Here is a 23,234-nt window from a genome sequence, read left to right as displayed (position 1 = left end):
TTAACCATCTTTATTCTCATCATACATAATGATAATCTCACACATTGGTTTTCTTCTCTGCAGATGATTGGTTTGAATTTCATTGTGATGTCATCAAAACAAGCAATTTTCCGCACTTTTATTGTAAATGTTGTTTTCAGAGATAAGAGAAAGGGTGACTTACATTATGACTTGTGGATTATCAGATTCCTCCTTTCTTGATAATTAAATTACTCGCTAAAGCTTTTGCTAATAATACATTCATCTAAAATCCTACTGATTTGTTTTTTTTTTTCTATTCTATCACCTTCATCATGTGATAACCTGACAGTCATAGATTAGATAGTTAAATACCTACAAGGAGGGAGATCAAGGCTTTTCTTAAAGCTAGCAACTAATAGTCTTTTTTTCACAAACGAAGAAACTATTTTAAGTTTTTTCCACCCCACTATGTAGTACCAAAAACACACTGTACCTAGACATATGCATTGTAAGTGCATTATTTGTGTGTATTATGATTAAAAGTAGTCAAAATAAAGCTGAGAATGTGTACTTTAAAATCATATATGTAATTAACTACAAAAGTGTTTGAATATTGTGAAGGTACATGTACTTTTATTCTTGGTAACTGATTTTTTTGTGGTTGGTAAAATTTCATTTGTTAGTGGATTTTATCAGAGTAACAAAGATATTAGCAGAATTTCATTGGCAATTTGAATTCCTTGAACATGAAGCATGAAAAACTCAAAAACTTGTACCACACAAATAATAGTTCTCTCACAGAAAGTGTCACATGATGCAAGGCATTTTAATGCTATCCTGACAAATACTTACTACACATGGATTTGTATGTATCTTCCATGGTTGCTAAAGATTTAAAGTTACTCTCATCTTCACAGTTATCACGATGAGGTGCTATGCAATCCTCAAATGCATTGAACACTCTGAAAAATATGTCATCTGTCAAAAAACTCCTTAATATGCTTAAATATCACATGAACATACCACAACAGAAAGTTTCAACAGAATCATTATCAGGTCATTTTTCATCTGCCATATTTTGAAAACAGTATATCAATAACAAAGCATTTTCATTAAGCAAGCTGCAAATTAATGATGTTTAATGAAGAGACAGAATCTGTACAGAAAACTTCAAAACTTTCATGTAGAAAAATGAGATTCCAATTGTAAACCAAGTGGAGCTTAACAAGTAAACTAAACTAGTTAAGTATAAAATAAACTTAAAAAATCTAGTTTTATGAATTGAATGAAGAATGGAGAAGAATGGACGTTTAAGAAATGATATCCTGTATAAAGAATAGTAAGCTCAGATAAGGAATCAAGGCTTCAGTTAGTTGCAGTTTGATCATCTTGTTCCTTATAAATACATGAACAAACCTGCACATCTCCTTTACCGACTGTTGACCAACTTCTCTCATTGGTTGGGCACATGCCAGAACAGCTAACAGGCTACAAGTAACTTCTGTAGAATAAAAACTGTCCAATAAGAGTTGTAATACAAATAAATGCATGTAGAAAAAAACAATAGAACCCATATACAAGTTTTCTTTGAAAAATCTGAAGCCATAATTTGATTGTGTTAACAAACCTTTATAAATTTAATGTCATCAAATTTTTAGTCTTTCCAAATAACTAAAATATGAAATCTATAAAAATTGTTGAATAGTAAGCTGTGTACACCCTTACTATAAAGCCAAATACCAAATTTAAAATAAATCCATCCATTGGGAATTTGTATATTACACCCACTCATTTAGTTGGGGGTTCATTTATACAGCTCCACATAATATCATATGTCAATCAATTCTTCTACAGTTGTGTATCTTACCTTTAGACTCTCCATCCTACAATAATAAAAAGAAATACATTCAATGATTAATAATAAAATACTTATCATCACTTTCCTTTCATATTTATTGACAAATATTTCCATTCAGAAAACCAGTTATTTCAGAGAACCTGTATTGTGTATTTTTTTCTTGTGTATAACACAAACATTTCAGTATGGTGAATCTTTATGAATAAAATCAATAATTCTGTATGTTGACTTCAAAAAAATATATATATATAATGAAACCAAAGCAACCTATATCGTGAAAAAAATAATATCACATGTTATGGAACAAACTTTTCTAAATAATGAACAAAAACAGTTTGAGATTTGAACAAAATTAACAAATGATGGTTATATACCTTACCTCTCCAACAGTGCCAGTTGTATCGTTAGACATCAAATCTAAAAAAAATGTATTAATCGGTTGTGAATTTTAATATACATTAAATTTATATATATAATTATATTTTTATATATCTAAGTTATTCTGAAACTTACAACATGAAAAGAAGACCATTTAATCAAAGTACTTTTGGTATTTTGATAAGATTTTTAAAAAATACCCTATGTGTAAGAACTTTTCCCTCTAAAAACCAAATTTCATTCAAATCGGAGCAATTTGAAGTTTTGGTGGGAAAATCTGTTGCCATGGAAACGGCTACTATTAAATCTTTTCCAAACCTCAAATTTGGACTCAGCAAGTCATTTTCACCCTAAAAACCAAATTTCATCCAAATTATAGCATATTGAAAATTTGGCAGGAAAAACGATCTTAGCTATTGTTAGATACTGTGAAAGTACTGTAATTCCTGGATACCAATTTTCGTGGATTAGGGAAGAAACACAAAGTTCATGGATTCTTGAATTCAAGGTTTTTTTGTTTTCAGTATACTCATCAAAGGAAATCTTTGGTTTGGCCTTCCCACAAAAAGTAGTACCCTACAATCAATAATACTTCCACAGTATGCTAAGACAAAACTTCAGGTGGTACTATACATGTGTACAAAGTTTTGTTAGACTCCGCCTTACAGTTTCTGATATCTATGTTGGACAAATGTTGGAGCAAAAGAAACCAAGCAGGACCAATAAGGTTCCCAAGCCCTAACTAGTCCTTTGGCAAACAGTCAGAGCCTTAACCTGATATTTAACAGATACTGAAAGCCTTAACCAGACATCTCACAGAAACTGAAAGCCTTAACCTGACACTTGACAGATACTGAAAGCCTTAACCAGACATCTGACAGAAAATGAAAGCCTTAACCTGACATCTGAAAGAAACTGAAAGTCTTGACCAGACATTTGATAGATACTGAAATCCTTAGCCAGACATTTGACAGATACTGAAAGCCTTAACCAGACAGATGCTGGAAGCTTTAACCAGACATTTTACAGATACTGGAATCCTTAACCAGACAACTGACAGATACTGAACAAATGTTTTCCTCGAATTCATTTCAAGATTAACCTTTATCAAACTATCAACTGTATCCTGTGAACTGCAGTTATTGTTTAAGATTCCACAGTACATGTATAACATTTATCCAATCTTTTTTTTTGTGTTATTGATTTTGATGGGCACTACATAATGCAAGGTTATTAGTGAGTTGTTTTTGTTTTTTTTTTTAAATCTTGGTGGAACATGATTCATTGATCTACCTTCAACCTCAATGGTTACATTCTCTGCTGGGGTTAGATATCCAAGTTCTGGGTCATCTAAAAGAAATAACATAAACATTTGTACTGTGATATTTTAAGTATTGAATATAAAAGAAGTGACACTGTTTTCATTTAGAATTTTTTTCGAACCTTTTAACTTCAAACTGAAAAGGAATTTATACACAGATATTTTGTAAAATAAGGTTAATTACTGGTATCTGATCATGACTAGGATGCACAATTAGAAGTTAATACATAGCTACTTTATTACTGGACATGACTAGAATTAGGGCTCAAAATAAAACACTTGCGTGTACCAGTGCTATAGGGATTACACTTACCATAACATGGGATAGGATAACAAATATTATAATATGGGGATGGAATCACACTTTCCATAAAATATTGGATGAGATTACACTTACCATAATATAGATATGGAATCACTCACCATAATATGGGATGGGATCATACTTACCAAATTACGGAGATTGAATCACACTTATTATAATATATAGGATGGGATCACACTAACAACAATATATGGTATGGGATCACACTTACCATAATATGGTATAGGATCAATTGGCCAGTAAGTTGGTCTGGGTGGTGGTGTGTAGGGATCTAACAACGTGTCATTTGGAATGCTGTCAAAGTTCACGGCATTATGTATCTTAAAGTGGTGACTGACGTGAGTATGGTGAACCATGTGAGCTTTGGACAGCACCTATGTAAATGATGTAATTAAATTATTGTTTTAACATTTAATTTTGAAAAAAAATAATAGTGCATGATTTGTAACAAAGGTCTATTAGTTTTGTACATTTTTTTCTTGCTCATTTAAAAAACGTTACCAAAATCCTAATTGCTTAATGTAACATAAGTTACAAAAACAACTTATATATAAACAATGTCAAAAAAGTCAAACATAGCAATGTCAATAGAGCTTTTAAGTCTCATCAGATGACCCTATGAATTCACAAGGTCAGGAGCCTTAACTTTCATTCAAAAGCATGAGAAGTGGTAGTTTCTAGAGAAAAGACTACCAGTACAACCTACTATACATTATCTCTATACAGACATTTTTAATATATGCAATGATAAAAATTTGATGTTTTTAAAAAATTTCTACGCTATATTAAGTTAGGTAATAATTCTGATAACCATTTATCATATTGATGTAGCAAACTAATACAAATTCATCTTTGTTTTCAATGCTTTCAATAGTAGAAATTCAAGATAAAAAAAAAAAAGAAAACTACACTTTTACACTTTCACAAATACCCTAAAATAAAAATACAATTAGAAGTGTACTAATAATTGAACATTTAGTTACTAGTAAAAGTATACTGGTATTAATGATCTGACCTGTACAAAGAACTTATAGTTAGTATCTGGTGGAGTAGAATACAACACATCAAACTCTGCCACAGAACCACATTTAAGTTGGCCTTCTACTGCTGGGATGTGGATGTAGCTATCCGATGGAGAATACCACTTGTTGGCATAGTGATTGGCACGTGGTTCATACATTCTGATTATATAATAATATCTACCATATGGTGTAAAGTATTTTGGTGCTCTTGCCTGGGTAAATGATAGATGTATCAGTAATTAGATACCATTTCTGACGTAACAATAGCAAAGGAATAATGATAATGATAATATAGTCACAAAAAATAGGCTACTTATGAAAAAAAAAATATTGAAAAAAAAACTGCATAAGTATTGAATTTTCTAGTTTGAAGAGGAAAGAATGTGTGTATACTATATTAATCTATTTCATTCAATATTTTTGAAGGGAACACAACAAACTTTGCTGGAAGAAGCTTCAACGGAGCAGAAACATTAGTACTTACAGAAAAGCTCAATCTATTGACATCCTTGGGTAAAGACTTTATAGCAAACTTAATTACACCATTTTCATCACTGGTAAAATTTCTCTTTAGATGAAAGTCAGGATCGTAATTATCTGCAGATATTTCTACTGTTTCTCCTGGTGCTGGACTTCCATCAGGCTTAGTTACTATCACCTTCAAAAATAAAAAAAATGTGTTGCTTAAAATGGATCAACTTTGTTTTATAAAAAAAACATCCATAAAAATATGTATGGGATGCAAATAAATTGGTGTGGAAGAAAATTGCAAATGAAAATTAATTTGGTAATCATATATACCCCTCCTTTCTAATTTTTAAGAGGAGAATTACTACAACTTCTGAACAGCAACATACATTTAATTGTAGTTGGTTTGTATTTCATAGTTCACAGCAATATGACAAAAGCTTGCATAGACTGTGGATAGACTGACCATAGACTGTGTCAAGATTTTTCAAATATCCTAAAAAAACCAAAGAGTGATGGATTAAAAAGACATCCAGACAGAATCATATGAGAATCATTGTATAGTGCTGTATCATCTATAGGGAACATAAAAATATTCATTACCTTTATCAGAATGCTTTAAAATATTGACCCTGTTAACCTCACAATTCAACAGAGTTTCAGATAAAATTAAAGACCTTGTGGGTGCTAAATTTGTTGAAACTCCATAAAATAGTTTATAAATTAAAATATCAATTAGAGTATATTCTTGAAAAAGATATACATGTTAAAAATGTCAGACTGTTTTATTTAAATTTCTCCATACTTTTTGAGTTACAGAATGCACAAAGAAGGTACCTACTAAGGACGACAGATTGAGTCCAGTGACTACTACACCTGCTTTCACTGTTGGGGACGCAGGTAAAAATATAGTAACATCAGAACAAAAGATCATTTCAGAGATACAAGAATCCTAAGACATGGCAAAAATGACAGGAAATAGACATGATCAATATTCACAATGTGGATAATAAATAAAATAAAACTACACATAAAAACTGAAGATAAGAATAACAAGACAGCACACAAAAAACTAAAGCAATAGCAATATGCAGTCTTACAAAAGGCCTGAAGTTACATCTGGTGCTATAAAAGAATATGCATGTCCTGCTCCACTAGCAACAGTTGTATCAAGTTTGGCAGGAATGTCAATCTAGTAAGATGTGAAATTTAACTGAAGATCTCTTGTCTCCTCTGTGAGATAGAAACTTATTTTAAAATGATGCAAGTTGTAGCATGTTCACAAGAATGTTAGAGCGTGAAAGGTGAACAGAAGTTTTCACAACACCCTATCACAAATTGTAAGTATCCCATGTGTGTTGGTTTTTTCTGCAGATTAAAGATTTCATGTTTTTGTTGTTGAAATGGGTAATTTTATTTTTACATTATGTACTTTTCATGATCCTGTATTAAATCATCTAAAAGCATAAGACGGAAAACCTTTAATTTATAGGGCTACTAATCAACATGGTTATAGTTATACATCTGACATGAGTATAGTGAAAATTAAATCCAACAAAAATAAACACTTATTTATTAAATATAAGAACTCTAAAATAAACCTACTCTAGCATAGTATGGGAAAGCTGCTTTGAAATAACCATGTGTATCATCTTCAAACATCATTTTAATAGCTTCAAAGGTCATCTCAGGTCCTTCTACTGTACCATTCAATGATATTCCTAAAATAAATAATTATTGACTATAATCATCTATAAAGAGTTGGTGTTACTAAGATTTAAATGTTTAAAAATTCAACTGTTGAGAGATGACAAATAGTATGTTACTATCTTCTTTTTTTTATCTCTCAATGTTGATGACTTGGGATGTAGGACATTTTTGGATATATTTTTTTTCAAATATTTACTTATTTTTTATATCATACTTACAATAAAGAAAAATTGACATTAAAATTGAAACCAACCAAATGTATTACTCTCTGACTATATTCATTACAAATAGTTCAATAACTAGGACACATCTATTAAATTCAAGTTCTGCTTTTTTTTTCATACATGTATGTCAAAAGAATACCAGTTCCTCATGTTCTTCAAATCTGAACTGCCTTAATTTCTAGAAAGAACAAACTAAACCAGGTTTTCATAGTATGTATGATACATAATCTACCATACCTTATCATTAATAAATAACAAAACTGTAGTTGGCTTTACCTGTGGTCTGTTCTGTAACAGTGGCATTAATTACAAGGTTGCCATAGCGACTAAAATTCGAAGATGACAACATGAGTTCCGATCCTTCTACAGAATATGTTTCACATCCATTTATCTACAAGCATAGGTCAATTTTTAATTACAATACAAAAGGAATGCTGTGCAAACAAGACCACAAAAACAATAACATTCTCACCTCAAAAAAAGTTAAAATCATCAAGTCTGATTGTTTCCCTTGATTATCTGTCTTAAATGCACATATACATGGTGCATCAAAATCACTTGTGTGTTTTAAGGAGGAGTTGCTTTAAGTTTTAATGTATAGCCATCAAGTTGGATATTCCTTCACGCATATCTACATATAATACCTGACCCTCCCATGAAATTTTATCAAAATCCCTTGACAAGTGTTGTGCTCATAGGAATTGTGGACAAATGAATGGATGGACAGACGGACAGGGTGATCCCTATGAACCCTCAAAACCTTGTTTGCATGATGTATAATAAAAGCATACAAAACAGAAGATGATAAAGACATCTGAAACTTTGTTTGACAATGACATCTTGATTTGCATTTTCTTACAATAAAAATGGATGATTTGATAGAAACTCATTCCATATTTCATGAGGATGGTACTCCATCTTCCTTTAGAAGAATGAACAGAATTAGACAGCAGGAAAACGAATTTAAACTGTAGCTCCTCTAGAGTATTACATGATAATGTATTATGATTTCACAATAAAGAGAATAAAACCCTTCAATTGTTCCTCAGTATAAAATGAACGGTTATACACTGAAGACATTTTCAGAATACCTCCTCCTAATTTCAATGAAGTCATTGTTATCTATACAAATATAAATTCTATGTCATTTTGTCCATGGGAAAAAAGAGAGTGCATTTGATAAATACATGAAAGCTTCCTTAACATTGCTAAGATGGTATATTAGTGTTCAACAATTTTTTATTTTATTTTTAAGTAATTATCATAAATAACAGAAATAATAGAATTATAAAACCAATAAATTATAATTGTAACTTCACATATTTAATGTAAGGTTATACAATAAATAAGATTTTTGTGAAAACTTTTAGAAACATAACTTCTTAACAAAATTGAGGAAAAGAGATAAACTTAGATTTAAAGACATTCATTAGATTGTTACCACAACATGTACAAAAAAAATAACATCTTTTAGATTCATGAAATGAAATCTGGATGACAGTGGCTATGAGAAATATGTTTTCATGAATGACATGAATTATGATGATAAAACAAGAAAACTTTGAGTGATGACTCACTAGTAATACCCCCACTTTCAAACACAATATCATCAAAATAAACAAAGTTCTTGGTAATCAGAAAATTGTTGACAAATTTTTCCGATAATGGATTCCATCATATGGCATATCAACAGGAAGAGTGTGTTAAAATTTCAAGAAGCTGTGATGAGTAGTTGGTGAGAAAAGTGTGAACAGAAACACAAACAAGGGTAAAACCTTTGGAGCAAAAAACTTTAAGTCTTTACATAGATATTGGAAATTACAGTTCTTATATTTTTTTCCAATCAATCAAAAATAGATGTTCAAAAATCCATTAGTAGTATTGGAAGCCCTTCCCCAAAAGATAAACTGATGAATTATTAAACATAACATCACCATGACATACTGATTATAAGCATGGTATAAAACATACATCCATAATCCTTGTAGCACACGGTCTTTCCTCAGTTTTGTATCTGTAGTAGAAGTAATATGGACTGGTATCAACAAAACATACAGATAACTGTACTCTTCCCTTCACTGGTTTACCGTAAGTGTACCTACAATTATAATTGATATCAATTTCATCAATAAGAACTTCTCAAGGAAATTTCAAATCCTCAAAAACTACAAATCAATATTTCCATGCTGCTTAACTGATGGCCTCTACTTACTTAGCACAAACTGTTCCTTCAATTGTTTCTGTTGTAGGTAGTAAGAATGTTGGAGCAGTAATGGTGACTTCATACTTTGGTAACACTACAAAATAATTAGAAAATGTCAAAAAAGCAAAAATAGAACCTCTGAATACCCAACAGGCATTTGAGCAAAGGGTTGTGCTCTCCTAAAACTTAGTGCAATTTTAAATATTTTTCTTTTACTGTGCCTCATAGCTTCATATCTTTTGTGGTTTTCAATACATCATATATTTTACTTCCATAGTACCCAAAGGATGCTAACTTTCATAAAATCTGTTCAGTGGTTTTGGAGAAATATGTGAAGAAAAATTAACAGACGACAACATGGCAATAGCTTACATAGTCCTTTGAATCTTTTATTACTTACTTATTACTTGTACAGTTACCCAATGAATAAGTCAAGTACACAGGCAAAACTGCAACATATGTTTTAAAACATACGGAAACATATGTTTAGGACCAGTTTGGTAAAAAATGTTTTTGTGCATTAAAAAATACATTGTGTACATGAAAATATGCATATATTTTTTTCGAAAATCATATAAAAACCATACTCTTTTCATAAATGAAATCCTATTGGAAACATAAAATTACCATACAATTTTTATTTACTTGATTTTTGTGAATAAATTTGCTAAGTCAGAAACATGTTTTTTATATGTAATTCATAGTTATACTACACATATGACAAACATATGTTTTCGAGTGTTTTCAAAACATATGTTGCAAGTTTTCCTGTGTACAATTTCATACACGTTATCCAATAAATAAATCTTTATGAAGCAGATAAAGATTTGAACAACTTGGCCATCAATCTTGAAGGTCTTGACAAATTCACAATTATCATCTAGGACTGTCCATTATTTAGGGCTTGATTGAACACTTGTGACAGCTTTGACCTTCAATGATGACACTATTTTATTGTGTATCTTACCATATTCTTCCACTTTGATAATGTATCTTACCATATTCTTCAACTTTGAAAGGCTGGTTTTGTTCCTTTCCTTCTACTATCATATTTATCTTCCATTCCCCAAAGGATGGGTCGTTTGATAAGGACATTTCAAAGCTCAGCAATCCTATAATCAAATGTACTAAAACAATACAAAAAATATAGAACACTATAAGAGATATTCTACCAATATCAAAATTAACTTGTCTGCTAAGCTTTTTTTAACATTCACCAAATTCATTATTGTCATTTTATGCTTTTATTTATCATCATTTCCTTACATAAAAATTCAAAAACCCAAAGAACAAGTACCCAAGGGTTCAAGTACACCAACACTTTTTTCTAAGGATTTTTGGATTTCCTCAAATGGACCATTGATTTGAAATTTAGAAAAGTCCAGGATCTTCCACCCTTGAGAGTAAATTTGAACCCCAGTAAGCACAACATAAATTGATAGCACTTTTCCTATGAGTACAATCACCTTTGTTATTTTCTACATTCAACCACTGCATGACACGAACATCACTAGGATTTTTGACAGTGACCAATGGTATCTAAAATAAAAATACTCTCATATTATGTAAATCATGTAATAATAACAAAGTTATATTGATGGTACATCATCTGCCAAGCACAAAAATCTACAATTATTGTAAATAAAAATAACTATGATGCATCACAATAACTAACATTTTGCCTTTTAAGCCCTATGTTATGGCAATGTTATACTAACATTTGACCAGCTATTTCATCTAGAGTAGTCAGAGTAAGCAACTTTCATGGGTTCATCATTTTGTCGTATTCAAGGAATTTAGGCAAACAGATTGATCTAAATAAGCGTACTAATAAAAGAAATTAATATTAAAAATGAGATAAGAGTCAAACACCTGTAAAAATTTCTCTGTCTTACATTCTCAGTGGTGTTAGAGTGATAATGCCACTAAAAAACTCTAGGTTTTCATTTTTATTGTTATTTCTGAACTTAAGTACCGTGCAGTAAATGTCTTACCATTCCTGTCCATGGTTTTAGATCTCTATTGACAGTCATTGCTCGGAATTTAACTAGAAGGAAAGAAAACATTCATATAAAACTAGGTCATCACATGACATTTAAACTTAATGATTGGTTGATTGATTGTTGGGGTTTAATGCCCAAGCAGCAATATTTCAGCTATATTCAGACGATGAACATGAAATGATGAAATGAAATATGGGATGGTACACAAGGATAATGGGGTTGACAAATTTTAATTGCAATTGGAAATAGGGAGAGGTGGGTAAGGTCGGGCAAATTAGCCTCCTGTGGCGGAGCCCTATGGTTCCTACTCCAGGAGAATACCACACAAGGGTTCTTTACTTCTATTCTCAATAATTAATATGGTATTGGGTGCAATTATTTATTGCAAGAACATATGATTAACACAATACATAAACATAGCATTATAGGCAGGCTTAAACTAATAAAGTATGAACACCCCAGACCCAAGGAGTGATGTGGAAATAAAGTAAATTGATTAAAAAAAAAAACAAAAACAAAAAAATGATAATAAAAAAAAAAAAAAAAAAAAAAAAAAAGTTGCAATCCAGCCTGGAACGCCCATGTAGCGCCTCCTCTACGAAAAGAATGTCCTGTCAATAGAGGCTTATTTCCTGACTTCAATAAAATAGAATTGATGATCAAGTAATTTGTTGTAAAATAATGCTTTCACAACATTTTCACATAATAAGGGTGATTGTCCATTAGATCCTAACATAACATGTAAGCTAAGTAAACGGAAAATGGCTGAGGCTGGGCAGAGAGGGTGTCCTTGAATCAATGGCATTACAACACGTAAACTTTTCTGACGAAACTGGATGGTCTTTGTGTAGTCAAACATGATAATGTAGTCCATATCATGACACATAATTTGACAAATACGCAAAATTAGAACATTTGGATCATGAATAAGAAAATTCCCAGGTCTTTAACATACAAAAGCCTATCAAACAAGCGCACCAAACTGATAGATCAAAGAGTCTAAAAAAAATTTGTACTCTCTGCCCATCCTTGCATTCTGAACTTATCCACAGCCTTTTCGAGGGTGTTTGGACCTAGACCACCATCTACAATGTACAAATTTATATGACATATGAAATAACAAATCAAAAATACAAAAGCTATCACTAACACATTGTAAACTCATAGGTAATAACTCATAGACTTTACTCAGTTTGTTTTCCTGGTGGAGCCTTGAAATACTGTCCACCAGGATGTTCCTCTTACCCGGGATAAAAATGGCAGTAATAGAAAAGTTATCATATGGTTGAACGAAAAATAGAAGTCTCAGATAAGTCATAACAACTGGATTTTTACTTGACATCTTATTGATCGTGCTTTTAGCTGTCATGTTGTCAGTGTACATTATTACCCTTTTATTTTGCAAGGTAATTGACCATCTAAAAATTGCCAACACCATAATTTCTTTACAGTAAATATGCAGGGGGTAAATATCTGCCATATCAATATTCCAATTGATGTACAAATAGTCTCCAGAAAAATAAGCACCACCCCCTTCTAGCTGTCTCTTAGTAGCACAGCGCTTCTTGTTGAAAGTTTCTAGTAATGACTGAAAGTCCTCCAGCTTATCTTGTGGCAAAGACAGAGACATGTCAGTAGTATCAATCAAAATACCAAGAAATACTAGTTTTTGTGATGGTCCTTCAATTTTACTGTAATTAATATGAAAGCTTAACAATCTTAATACGCCCAATAATTTATCAAGTGCACTTTCACATTTTTCATAAGAACTCTCAATGATAAGAAAATCATCCAAATATGCTATCACAGTAAAATTTTGTAATTTCATTATTCTACAAACAGTGCTAGATAAAGACTGAAATATGCTCGGAGATTTGGCGGCCCCAAAAGGTAGTTTTGTATCGAAAAACTAAGTAGATTCTGAATCTCTCTCGAATTTCCAATGAAGGCCTGTAAGCTTGTAATTAGACTCATGAATCTTGACACTGCGATAAGCATTCTTTTAATCTACTTTGCACAGAAAAGAATTAGGTTGCATGAGCTTGCAGGCATGACATAAATCCATGTAGAAGCATGATTTTTCTTTCACAAACCTATTAATGCACAATTTTGTAGGCATACTTGCATCACGAATGAGACGAATCATATTATTCCCCTTTGGGACACAGCCTAATGCACTTGTAATCTGCGGTTTCACTTTTGTAACAACATAATTGCCATTCACAATCTCAGATTTTATTGCTGTTTCAACATTTTGTTTGAAACTGCTGAACGATAATTTTCACAAAAAACAAAATCTTCCTAATCCGGGAATTGATCAAGTATAGAAAACCCATTTTTGACACCATCTATGATAAATTGAAATTCAGGATCATCACACGGTAACAACGATTCCCAAGCTTGTAAATTAAGACAGTAGGTTGGCTTGGGCTGAATCGCTTTAACAAACGCTATTTGGTTGAATTTTGTATGATGGGTTCTCCTTTTTTGAATGCTCTATAGCCTTATGATCCCTTGAGTAGCAAATTGCACAATGATGAGCCATCCTACAACGTGTAAAATCACATGCTCCCGAGTTGAATTTGCGGCATATTTCACGACCATCTGGCATGAATGGGCCACGCCTTTTATTCTGTTGTTCAGGAGACGAACTTTCCTTGTTTGGGAAATTAGACATAGAATTCAAGGTACGCATCGTGAGACTATTCAGTTTCGGTACTAGGTGAAAATCACGAAGATCTTTCTGGGGTTCGCCCACTTACAGCCCTCTCTTGCCTGTGAATCGCGATACTCCTTGTCATACAACAAGATGCTTTGCCAAATGTGATTTGATGCTAAGCAGAAGATACTCTGTGTATATGTAATGTAACCTTCAATGTTTTGGGGGTTCAAATCTAGGTCTTTCATAATTCCTAAACTAGCATACCCCCACTGTTCCATTGTCACTTGGCTTAACGCGGTCTTCTTTTTATCGAATTGTAATTTAGCCCAGTGACCGATGTCTACCACGGATCCCTCATCATCGATGGCATCAACAGAGTTTAGGAACAAAAAATCAACAATGTTTTTTGCTTTTGTATTAGTTATGGCATTATTTTGATTAGTTAATGTACCTGTAACTGTGTTCTGCTGGACAGAAGGGGGTCCTGACCTCATAGACTGAAGTTCCACTGCTAGGGCACTAGCCAGGTCCGCCTGGCATTTATCCAGCTGTGCTTTAGTCAATTGAAGTTCAAGATTGTTACACTCGGCCTTCAGTGAGAGGATTTCAGCTTCAAGTTAGTCTTGGGTCATTTCTGGTCTTGATGGCGTATCAGATTGCATAACATGAAAGGGTTCAAGTCTGAGTCGCCATGGTCCCCTTTTAATGCCCTCAGTACATCGGCGTACCCATTGCTCGCATTTGGGCGAAGTTCCCGTGTCATTTTCTACATGTATGAGTCACAAAATCATGCTTTTTAAAGGATTTTTGCAAAGCGAAGCAGAAGGCCTGGCTGCGGCCATAATGGAAATGCTAATCATAAAAACAACACGGAGCAGTAATTCTACTTTACCGTGCAAGGAATGTGGCATCTTTCCAACCATGTACCACTTTGGTTTGCAGTCAGGTTTTCCGTATTATGGTCCGACGACCCCAGCATTTAACATGCCAGGGTTACCCCATTCCACCACCTGGGGCACACAACCCAGTTGCTCTGTGGGCAGGGCGCCCTAGCCCCTAGCCAGGGTTCTGAGCACTATTCAGTCACCTTCTACGACAAGCTTAGCACTGCTGCAGGCCTATTTTTTAACACCCGGACCAACACAGGGCAAAACTTAACGAAGATAGTGATATCATGCAGAAGAATACTTATAATGAAAGTAGAGACAACTCATAAACCATTCTTACTGCATGTACAGGATGTTCACTTTGCATACTGTACATCAATATATAGAGAAATATAACATAAAATTATGAAGACATTGAAAAAAAGCATTGTGCAGAGAATCTGTCCAAACAGGATTAGACCAAACAAGATAGCTTCTGAATTTCAATTTCAGCATTTCAATGCTGTGTAAACCTAACACCTGTCCAAAGCAATCATATCCTACAAAAAGGTTTGGTTTAGACAGAAATGTCTACATGTGAATATTGTTGAATGTATCTTATAGATGATAGATATTTCTGAGGGTGTAACAAGGCATCATTTATAATAAATAGTTTCACTGATTTCAAATGATTAAGACTAGTGGCAGGTTGACTTTGAGAGGTATGAGTCGTCACTGTATATCCCACTTAATACTTGGTTATTCATATACAGACATTGTGCCATTATCAGGTTGATACATTTATGAAGGATAGGATGTCTATTTAAGTTTAAATCAAGTGGTAATTAACATGCCACTTAACTGTAAACCTTATTATGTTGTTCTGAAGTACTATAATATCATTCCTGTTAGCTTTCTCAAACTTTTGTAATTTGACCCTTGAACTAATTATTCTGTTTTATCATTAAATTTAATTGAGAAGAATCTGCATAATCCTCTCAGTTATTAATGGCAACAAAAAGACAGACAGAAATATTTATAATCTTGTACCTTCCTCTATAACTAGCTATAAAACACTGAATAAACCACTTTTTCAGTGAAAAATGAAGATGATGATGTGTTGTGGTTTGACGCTCTATGGCAGATATTTCATGCATTTCAGGATGAGTATGACAAATCAAACAGACCCTGCTTTGTACTAGTCTGACAGGCTGAGCCAGATCTTTATTGTACTAGCTCACAGAAAGAATAGCCAACAGGTAGGCATGCCACCCAATTTGGACACATTATTCTGACTCTGAACCAACCAGTCTACACTCTATCACTTTAATATGGTGTGTTTGACAAAGAGGCAGTGACTTCCAATTTTAAATTCTTAGGCGTAACTTCTCACACTCAACGCAGCATGCTACCCAAGGACCATTAAGGAGGTTAAAATGATATAGAACAGTGTTCAATGTCCCTTGGTAGCTACAGATTAGATAGTAACTACAAATGTAGAAATACTGCGAAAGAAAATACCCGCTTTTCAAACGCTTGTGGGATTTTCTCCTTTACCATGTAAAACCCTTAATTCGGATTATCTCCCTTTGGAATTCTCCAACAGCAATTATATTCTATATTTTATGAGGCCAGAATATTTTCCTTCTCCTCCTTAGACAGTTGTTATGAAAGACAAAAAGTTTGTTGATGTATTTTTTATCATTCTCCAACATTCAGAGCATAGAGAGACACAGATAGTACACAGCTATTATAGAGTTTTGGTTTGATGACTTAAAAATGGCTGCTGTTTACCAGATGTTGCCTAATCTGATGAATGCAGTTCATGCCTTGCCAATTCTGACCTTAATGTCTTTTTCAGCTTCACCATCTGTTGAAACCACACTTCTTGGGTATTTAAAGGAATCTACCCTTTCAAGATGTTTTCCATCTATAAGTATCAAAGGTGGTTTTCCAGAGCGTAGTCACATTCACTAAATCTTCTTGGCATTGATCTTAAGTCCAATTATTTAGCATTCTTTTCTAACTTAGTTGTTTTCACTAGCATGTGATCTTCAGTAAGCGACAGCAGTGCTAAATCATCAGCATAGTCCATGTCTTCAAATGTAGTACATATTGTCCTCCTTAGTCCAACGTTGCTTTCTGATAGAGTTGTTCACTTCACCCAATCGGTGGCAATAATAACAAGAGGCTCCAAGGAGCCTGAATTGCTCACCGTGTTAAACTTTTGTCATTCAAGGGCAATAACTCTAACAAGAAGTTGTCAGACAATTTTGACTCCACAAAGACTTTGGTAGGACTTACTGTAAAGATCATTTCCTCAATTGAAAGTTTCATTCTATCTATTACAGTTTTCAAGATATTGACTGAAAACTGCTAAAAACATAATTTTTTGCCTTTCAAGGGCAAAATAACTCTTACATGGAGTCGTCTGACAAATTTGATCCCTTGGAGACTTTTGTAGGCCTTATAATAAGGATCATTCAGCAAATGAAAGATATTGGCTAAACCTAACGGTATTGGAGGTATATGCAAAAAACTACTGTCTGACCCCTATGTTCTATTTTTAGTAACAGGGATCATACTTTTTGACCGATCAAAATCCAAACGGTCATTTTGTGCAGGATACTCTAGGAAACAATCATCTTGTTTCATCCAAATCCATTCACTAGTTTCAGAGGAGAAGATGTCTGAAAGACAACGACGACAACAGATGCCAAAAATCCAATCATTCATTTTGTTAACAATACCCTAAAAAACAAGAATACCAACTTTCATTGAATTCAGGTGAGCTAAAAAGTACAGAAGACAGGACACATCCTTGTCTTACTCCGGATATTAAATGGAATCTAGTGTCTACATCAGATTTAATGGTACGTGAGAATCTTGATGAGTTGCATGATTTTATTTGGTATCCCACAGTTCCTAAGAATTTCCCGAAGACTGTTCCTATGCAAGCTATCAAATCTTTCTCAAAACATAGGAAGTTTAATTTGCCATTCATGATATTTAGGATGTTTGGAAGAGTGAATATGTTGTCTATGTTTGAACTAAGTGGCTTAACCCCTATATTCTAAATAGACATGGCAGAAATGGTTTTTAACAAATAAAAGTCCAAACACATTTTTTGTGCAGGAGACCCTAATGAATATTCATGCCAACTTTCATTAAAATCTGCCAAGTACTTTCAGAGAAAAAGATGTTTGAAGAAAAGTTTACAGATGATGTTTATGACAACGACAACAGACGTCAAGTGATAGCAAAAGCTCATATTGGTTCTTAAGGCCATGTAAGCAAAAAAGTTAAACAATGCATCACTATATCTATCCAAAATTACAATATGACTCCTTGGTTCAATACAAAAAGTTAGTTTAAATCTTATCTCTTATGACTTAAAGAACTGTTTGTTATAATTTCAATATCTAAGCTAAGGATGAAAACTATACATGTTCCATTTGTGGTCACTCTAAACTTACATTTCATTTTTATGCAATGGGTTGGGAAGACAAGGAGCCTTGGGCCATTTGCCCTTTCTGGTTGGAAATGGCCTCTTCTTTTAAAAGAAATTATACAGTTCTTAACAAATGGTCCCTTCAAATTGAAAATAACTTTGAAAAAGCCTGAAATTGCCCCTTCTTAAAATTTCCTTCCTAACCATTGCCATTTAAATACCGAGTGAAGTACCCTACCTGTTTCTCCTGGTTTATAGATAGGTTTGTCAGTCTGTATAAAGGTCTCCAATGAGGATTCATGGATCTCAACCTCAGCTGATTCTGTCCAAAAGATGTTATCATCATTTCTATTGGTGTCTCCACGGTGAATAAACAAGGTCAGCTGACCCTTGCCAGTGGCATCAGGTACAGTAAACCGATGACAAACCTTTCCCTCAACTGTCAAGGGAGAAATACAATAAAATTAAAATACAACAGTATGAGTTAACTACATGCATGAAAGCTGGCTGATACAAACATCTTAAATGCCTAAATTTTCCTTAAAAAACATACAATATAAATAAAATAAGTGTACTAAATATGTTGAGAAAGTTACACTTTACAAGCACACAATTAATATTTAATTGTTTCCTTTTTTCCTCATGATCATGTAATTTTCAAATTAGAGCAATTTTCAGAAGCCCCACCTTTTATGGCTTGGTCAATTGACCTTAAGGCCACATTAGAAAGTTGACCTAATTTACAACTTAGAACAAATAGAATTATTAAAATTAATTATCAAGATCTTTTCAGATTCTAGCTACATGTACATTTATGTACAATGTCATAAAACATACATGTAGATGAAGAAAAATAATGCATTAAGATAGAGTAACAATAGATCCTCACCACATCAAGGTTGAGAATAGCGAGAATAGATATGGTGTATATGTCAAAGAGACATAAAAACCGACCGGATGAAAATGTCAGCCCAAGGCCACCCATTGGTCTTCAATGAACGATGAGGAAATCCTCATACCACAGGACAGGCTGCAGCTGCCCCTAAACATCATTATACACAGGTACAGCAAAAGAATTGCCCCAATATACTCTGGTAACATAAAAATATAAACTGAAGTTGAAAACCAAACAAGACATAGAGAGGCCAGAAATGAGTTTATCTGAGTATTAAGTTCCAATTTACAGTTAGTCCTATGTAATGAACAGAAGAGGGCTTTTGATCTGCTTATAATTAATCAAATACCTACCATTAACTAAAATCAGTACGTACATGTATATAAGCCTTCCTACAGGTCACTTATTGAATGACTATTACATTTGGAAATATAAGTCATGGTCATACATGTATGTCATTTGGCTCCTAGCAAAATGTTTAACAGAAATATTAAATATACATGTACCATGTTCATGTAATTTATCACAGAAGCATCAAGTTCTGGTTGACCTTATATGTACATGTAGATCTTAGAAAATCATATGGAAATATGTTTAAGTACATTTTTTTGTATTTTAAAAAGGCAAAAAAAAGCTAGTGGTCCTAAAAGTGCCACACACTCCATTGTGTTTATTGTATATGTAGTAACTGAACAGAAAGTTTTTCTTTTATTTCAGTTTTAAACTCAAATGATAAAGTACTTTAGAGAGCACACTTGCAGACTTTTGTATGCCTTATACATGTAATAAGGATCATTTCAGCAATTGAAAGAATTTGGCTAAACCTAACGGTTTTTGAGATACATGTACATGTATATGTGAAAAACTACTGTCTGATCCCCATGTTCTGTTATAAGTAACAGCAGCCATGTTTTTTGACAGATCAAAAATCCCCATATCACTTCTATGCAGGACACTTCAAGTCCAAGAAACATCCATACCAAGTTTGAATCCAATTGGTCAAGTAGTTTCAGAGGAGAAAATTTTTGAAAGAAATAATATCAAAAATATATCCACCATGGCTACACAGATTAAAACGAAAATTTAACCAGAGATAGATCTCATCATGCTAAACACTTTTTATTATGTCAGAATTGGCTAATCCTAATAGTTTTTGGAGATATATGGGAAAAACTACTGTCTGACCCCTATGTTCTATTTTTAGTGACAGCAGCCATGTTTTTTGACTGATCAAAAATCCCCACATCATTTCTATGCAGGATACCCAAGAAACATTCATAACAAGTTTGGTTCTGATTGGTCAAGTAGTGTCAGAGGAGGAGAGTTTTGAAAAATTGTTAACGACGATGATGGATGACAACAATGATGGATGCATAGCGATGGCAAAAGCTCACATGGCCTTTGGCCAGGTGAGCTAATAATATGGAGTAAAATATACCATTAGCTATTCCATTTCCAAGCTGATATTCCTGGTTAACTAATGATAATGACACTGTGTAGCTGGCTTCTTCATCATCATGGAACGAGATGCAAAACTCTTCATTACTACCCTGCCATAAATGTCTTGGAACAGTGAACAAAAACTTCCTACAATTAAATCACTACAAACTAGTAATAAGGTAATATTATATTCTTAACAACTAGAAAAATTTTTCTTTAGTTCAAGAAAATAAATGATCAAAGTGCATGTACAATGCACAAATGTGGACAGAGTAGAGCATCAAATGCACTAAGATTTGATGTGATACATTATTTTTGGCTATCTGGGGCTCTGTACTGTAAATCAAACATAGTATGTTTATGGGAAAATATACAGATATGATAGAATTTTATCCAGTTAATTCAAAAAACACTTAAGTGTTACAGAAATACATAGACAACAGACAATTTCATTTGCACAAATACATTTACAGTAAATGGTTATGCATCAACAAAAACAGTACAATGTAATATACATTACATATAAACTAAATTTATGACCATGGTGGGACAGTGGTGTAAATCTGCTCAAAACAGATTAATCTATAGTTTTAACATTATATATTAATATAATTTCTGTTAAATTAAATTGACCTTTGATTCCAACATTCATTCATGAATTTGATAGTTATTTTTAGTATTTCTATAGAGCTGCTGTTTAATATATATGCTGTCTCTTGGTGTGAGGTGAGGTTTTGATGAAGAAATTACATTATGGTTGTCCAATTTCATTCTGTATTGATTTCTTGGTGGTGTGTAATGGGTGCACACCGAGAAGAAATGATATTCATCCTCTATGTTCCCACTATCACATGATTTACGTTTTTGTCTCTATATTGTTGTACCGACCTCTTTCTATTTCTAGTGCATATGCACTCAAACGAAATTTACTGATGATAGATCTTTCTATTTTAAATTTACATAAATCAATATATGGGGGTCTTTTAGATGGAATAAATATTTTACAAAAAATGACAGTTTTCCACTCATAGCTGGTGAGCCTACAAAATTTTGCTTAAACTGATCGTGCAGTCTTTGTTCAATTCTTTTGATATACAATTGAAGGTTATTAAGTTGTAAGTTAAGATGACAGAAACCTAATTTATTTAGTATATTTTTTCATGGGACATTCACAAGTTGTTGTTTTTAACTTCTCTGAACATTTCATAAACTAGTGTATCAGGGGAGTTTAGGATATGGTTTAAAAATTTAATATGCAGATCCCTTACTCAATGTACAACAAAAATGTAAACAACATACTTAAGAATAAATATACAGCTATCAAAAACAAGATTTGAAGTCGGAAACTCATATAGTTCTGTTCCTAAATGTACAATGCAGTAAAATATGTTGTTTACATTTTTGTTATTAATGTTATATAGAAGTTATAAAGCATGTGTTCCTAAGTTTGACTTGTGCTTGTGTGTCATATACATATAAAGATGCATTTAGCAATGTTTCAGTGCTAAATTTAATGTATAAAACTATGAATGAAATCATTTCATTAAGGAATATCCTAGATATTGACTTTAGCAGAATCTTAAATGTATGGCTTCATTTTTTTCCACACTGAATAATCATTGTATCTTTATACATATATATATTTTAAAAAAAAAACTTCATTAAACACACATCTGATACTTCAGTATATATATATTTTTTTTCCTTTTGACAGGAAGCCAAAAATCTTTTAACAATATATTGCAACTTTCCATTCCTCAAATAATTTGAAATAGGACTGAATGAAACATTATTTTAATAAATTTGGCTTCTGCCTAATCTCAAGCTGTTTATTCCAAGCCTTACAATCACCATTACTGTGTAAAAATCCATCAGCTAGACTGACCCCCATTGTGACCAGATAAAATTCTTGTGCAGTATTCACAGTTAAACAAAATAGAAGCAAGTAACATTAATAATTAAAGTGAATCTTAATTGCTGATAATGAGTATGTAAACAAATTACCATTTTTCACCTAGACTGATCCCATGCCATAATTAGATCAAGTTCCTGTGCAATAGTCACAGTTTAAACATAAAACAACTAACAAATGTCTTAATGAAATGAAGATCCAAAGAAAATTGCTAAATGTGAAGTAAAATCTCAACATTTATTTGAAATGATCTGTATTTCACATTTTGATTATACAATCAAGATGTCACTACAGAATGATGTACAAGTAACAAAAGTCCAGTTTTAAACAGATTTCATACTGCAGTAATTCAAATGGACTTAAATTTAAAACTTTTATTTTGATTATCTCCCTTTAGAGTCATCAAACAGTCATAAAATTCCTTCATGCATATCTACATATGATGCCCAATTTTCCTAAAATCCCTTTAGAGGTTTAGTAGGAATTGCACTTACAAAGTTTTAACACATAAAACCTTAAATCTAGATAATCTCCT

The 23,234-nt window shown here is 32.7% G+C and overlaps 2 protein-coding genes across 4 annotated transcripts in view; both read right to left on the bottom strand.

The window, feature by feature from the left end:
• The window catches only part of LOC148622172 (pregnancy zone protein-like), a 70,860-nt gene that overhangs the window by 44,605 nt on the left and 3,021 nt on the right, over window positions 1–23,234 (bottom strand). For all 3 annotated transcript variants that reach the window (XM_088571787.1, XM_088571788.1, XM_088571789.1), the window contains exons 2-18: window positions 20,786–20,934; window positions 18,691–18,891; window positions 11,465–11,517; window positions 10,937–11,009; window positions 10,469–10,582; window positions 9,480–9,564; window positions 9,239–9,365; window positions 7,544–7,658; window positions 6,939–7,054; window positions 5,350–5,523; window positions 4,859–5,077; window positions 4,055–4,217; window positions 3,491–3,547; window positions 2,199–2,236; window positions 1,829–1,844; window positions 1,378–1,462; window positions 814–923 (exon numbers count right to left, since the gene is read on the bottom strand). In XM_088571787.1, the coding sequence (XP_088427913.1) occupies window positions 814–923; window positions 1,378–1,462; window positions 1,829–1,844; window positions 2,199–2,236; window positions 3,491–3,547; window positions 4,055–4,217; window positions 4,859–5,077; window positions 5,350–5,523; window positions 6,939–7,054; window positions 7,544–7,658; window positions 9,239–9,365; window positions 9,480–9,564; window positions 10,469–10,582; window positions 10,937–11,009; window positions 11,465–11,517; window positions 18,691–18,891; window positions 20,786–20,934 (1,895 nt within the window). The remainder of the gene's footprint in view (window positions 1–813; window positions 924–1,377; window positions 1,463–1,828; window positions 1,845–2,198; window positions 2,237–3,490; window positions 3,548–4,054; window positions 4,218–4,858; window positions 5,078–5,349; window positions 5,524–6,938; window positions 7,055–7,543; window positions 7,659–9,238; window positions 9,366–9,479; window positions 9,565–10,468; window positions 10,583–10,936; window positions 11,010–11,464; window positions 11,518–18,690; window positions 18,892–20,785; window positions 20,935–23,234) is intronic.
• Window positions 12,381–13,431, bottom strand: LOC148622173 (uncharacterized). Its single transcript, XM_088571790.1, has one exon. It carries the CDS (start codon window positions 13,299–13,301, stop codon window positions 12,516–12,518), a length of 786 nt encoding a protein of 261 aa, XP_088427916.1. The 5' UTR covers window positions 13,302–13,431; the 3' UTR covers window positions 12,381–12,515.

This window comes from Perna viridis, chromosome 3 (genome assembly GCF_037379345.1).
Source record: "Perna viridis isolate PV_CMFRI_1.1 ecotype Kerala chromosome 3, ASM3737934v1, whole genome shotgun sequence".
Taxonomy (NCBI): Eukaryota; Metazoa; Mollusca; class Bivalvia; order Mytilida; family Mytilidae; genus Perna; species Perna viridis.
This window is presented reverse-complemented; position numbering and strand designations above follow the sequence as displayed.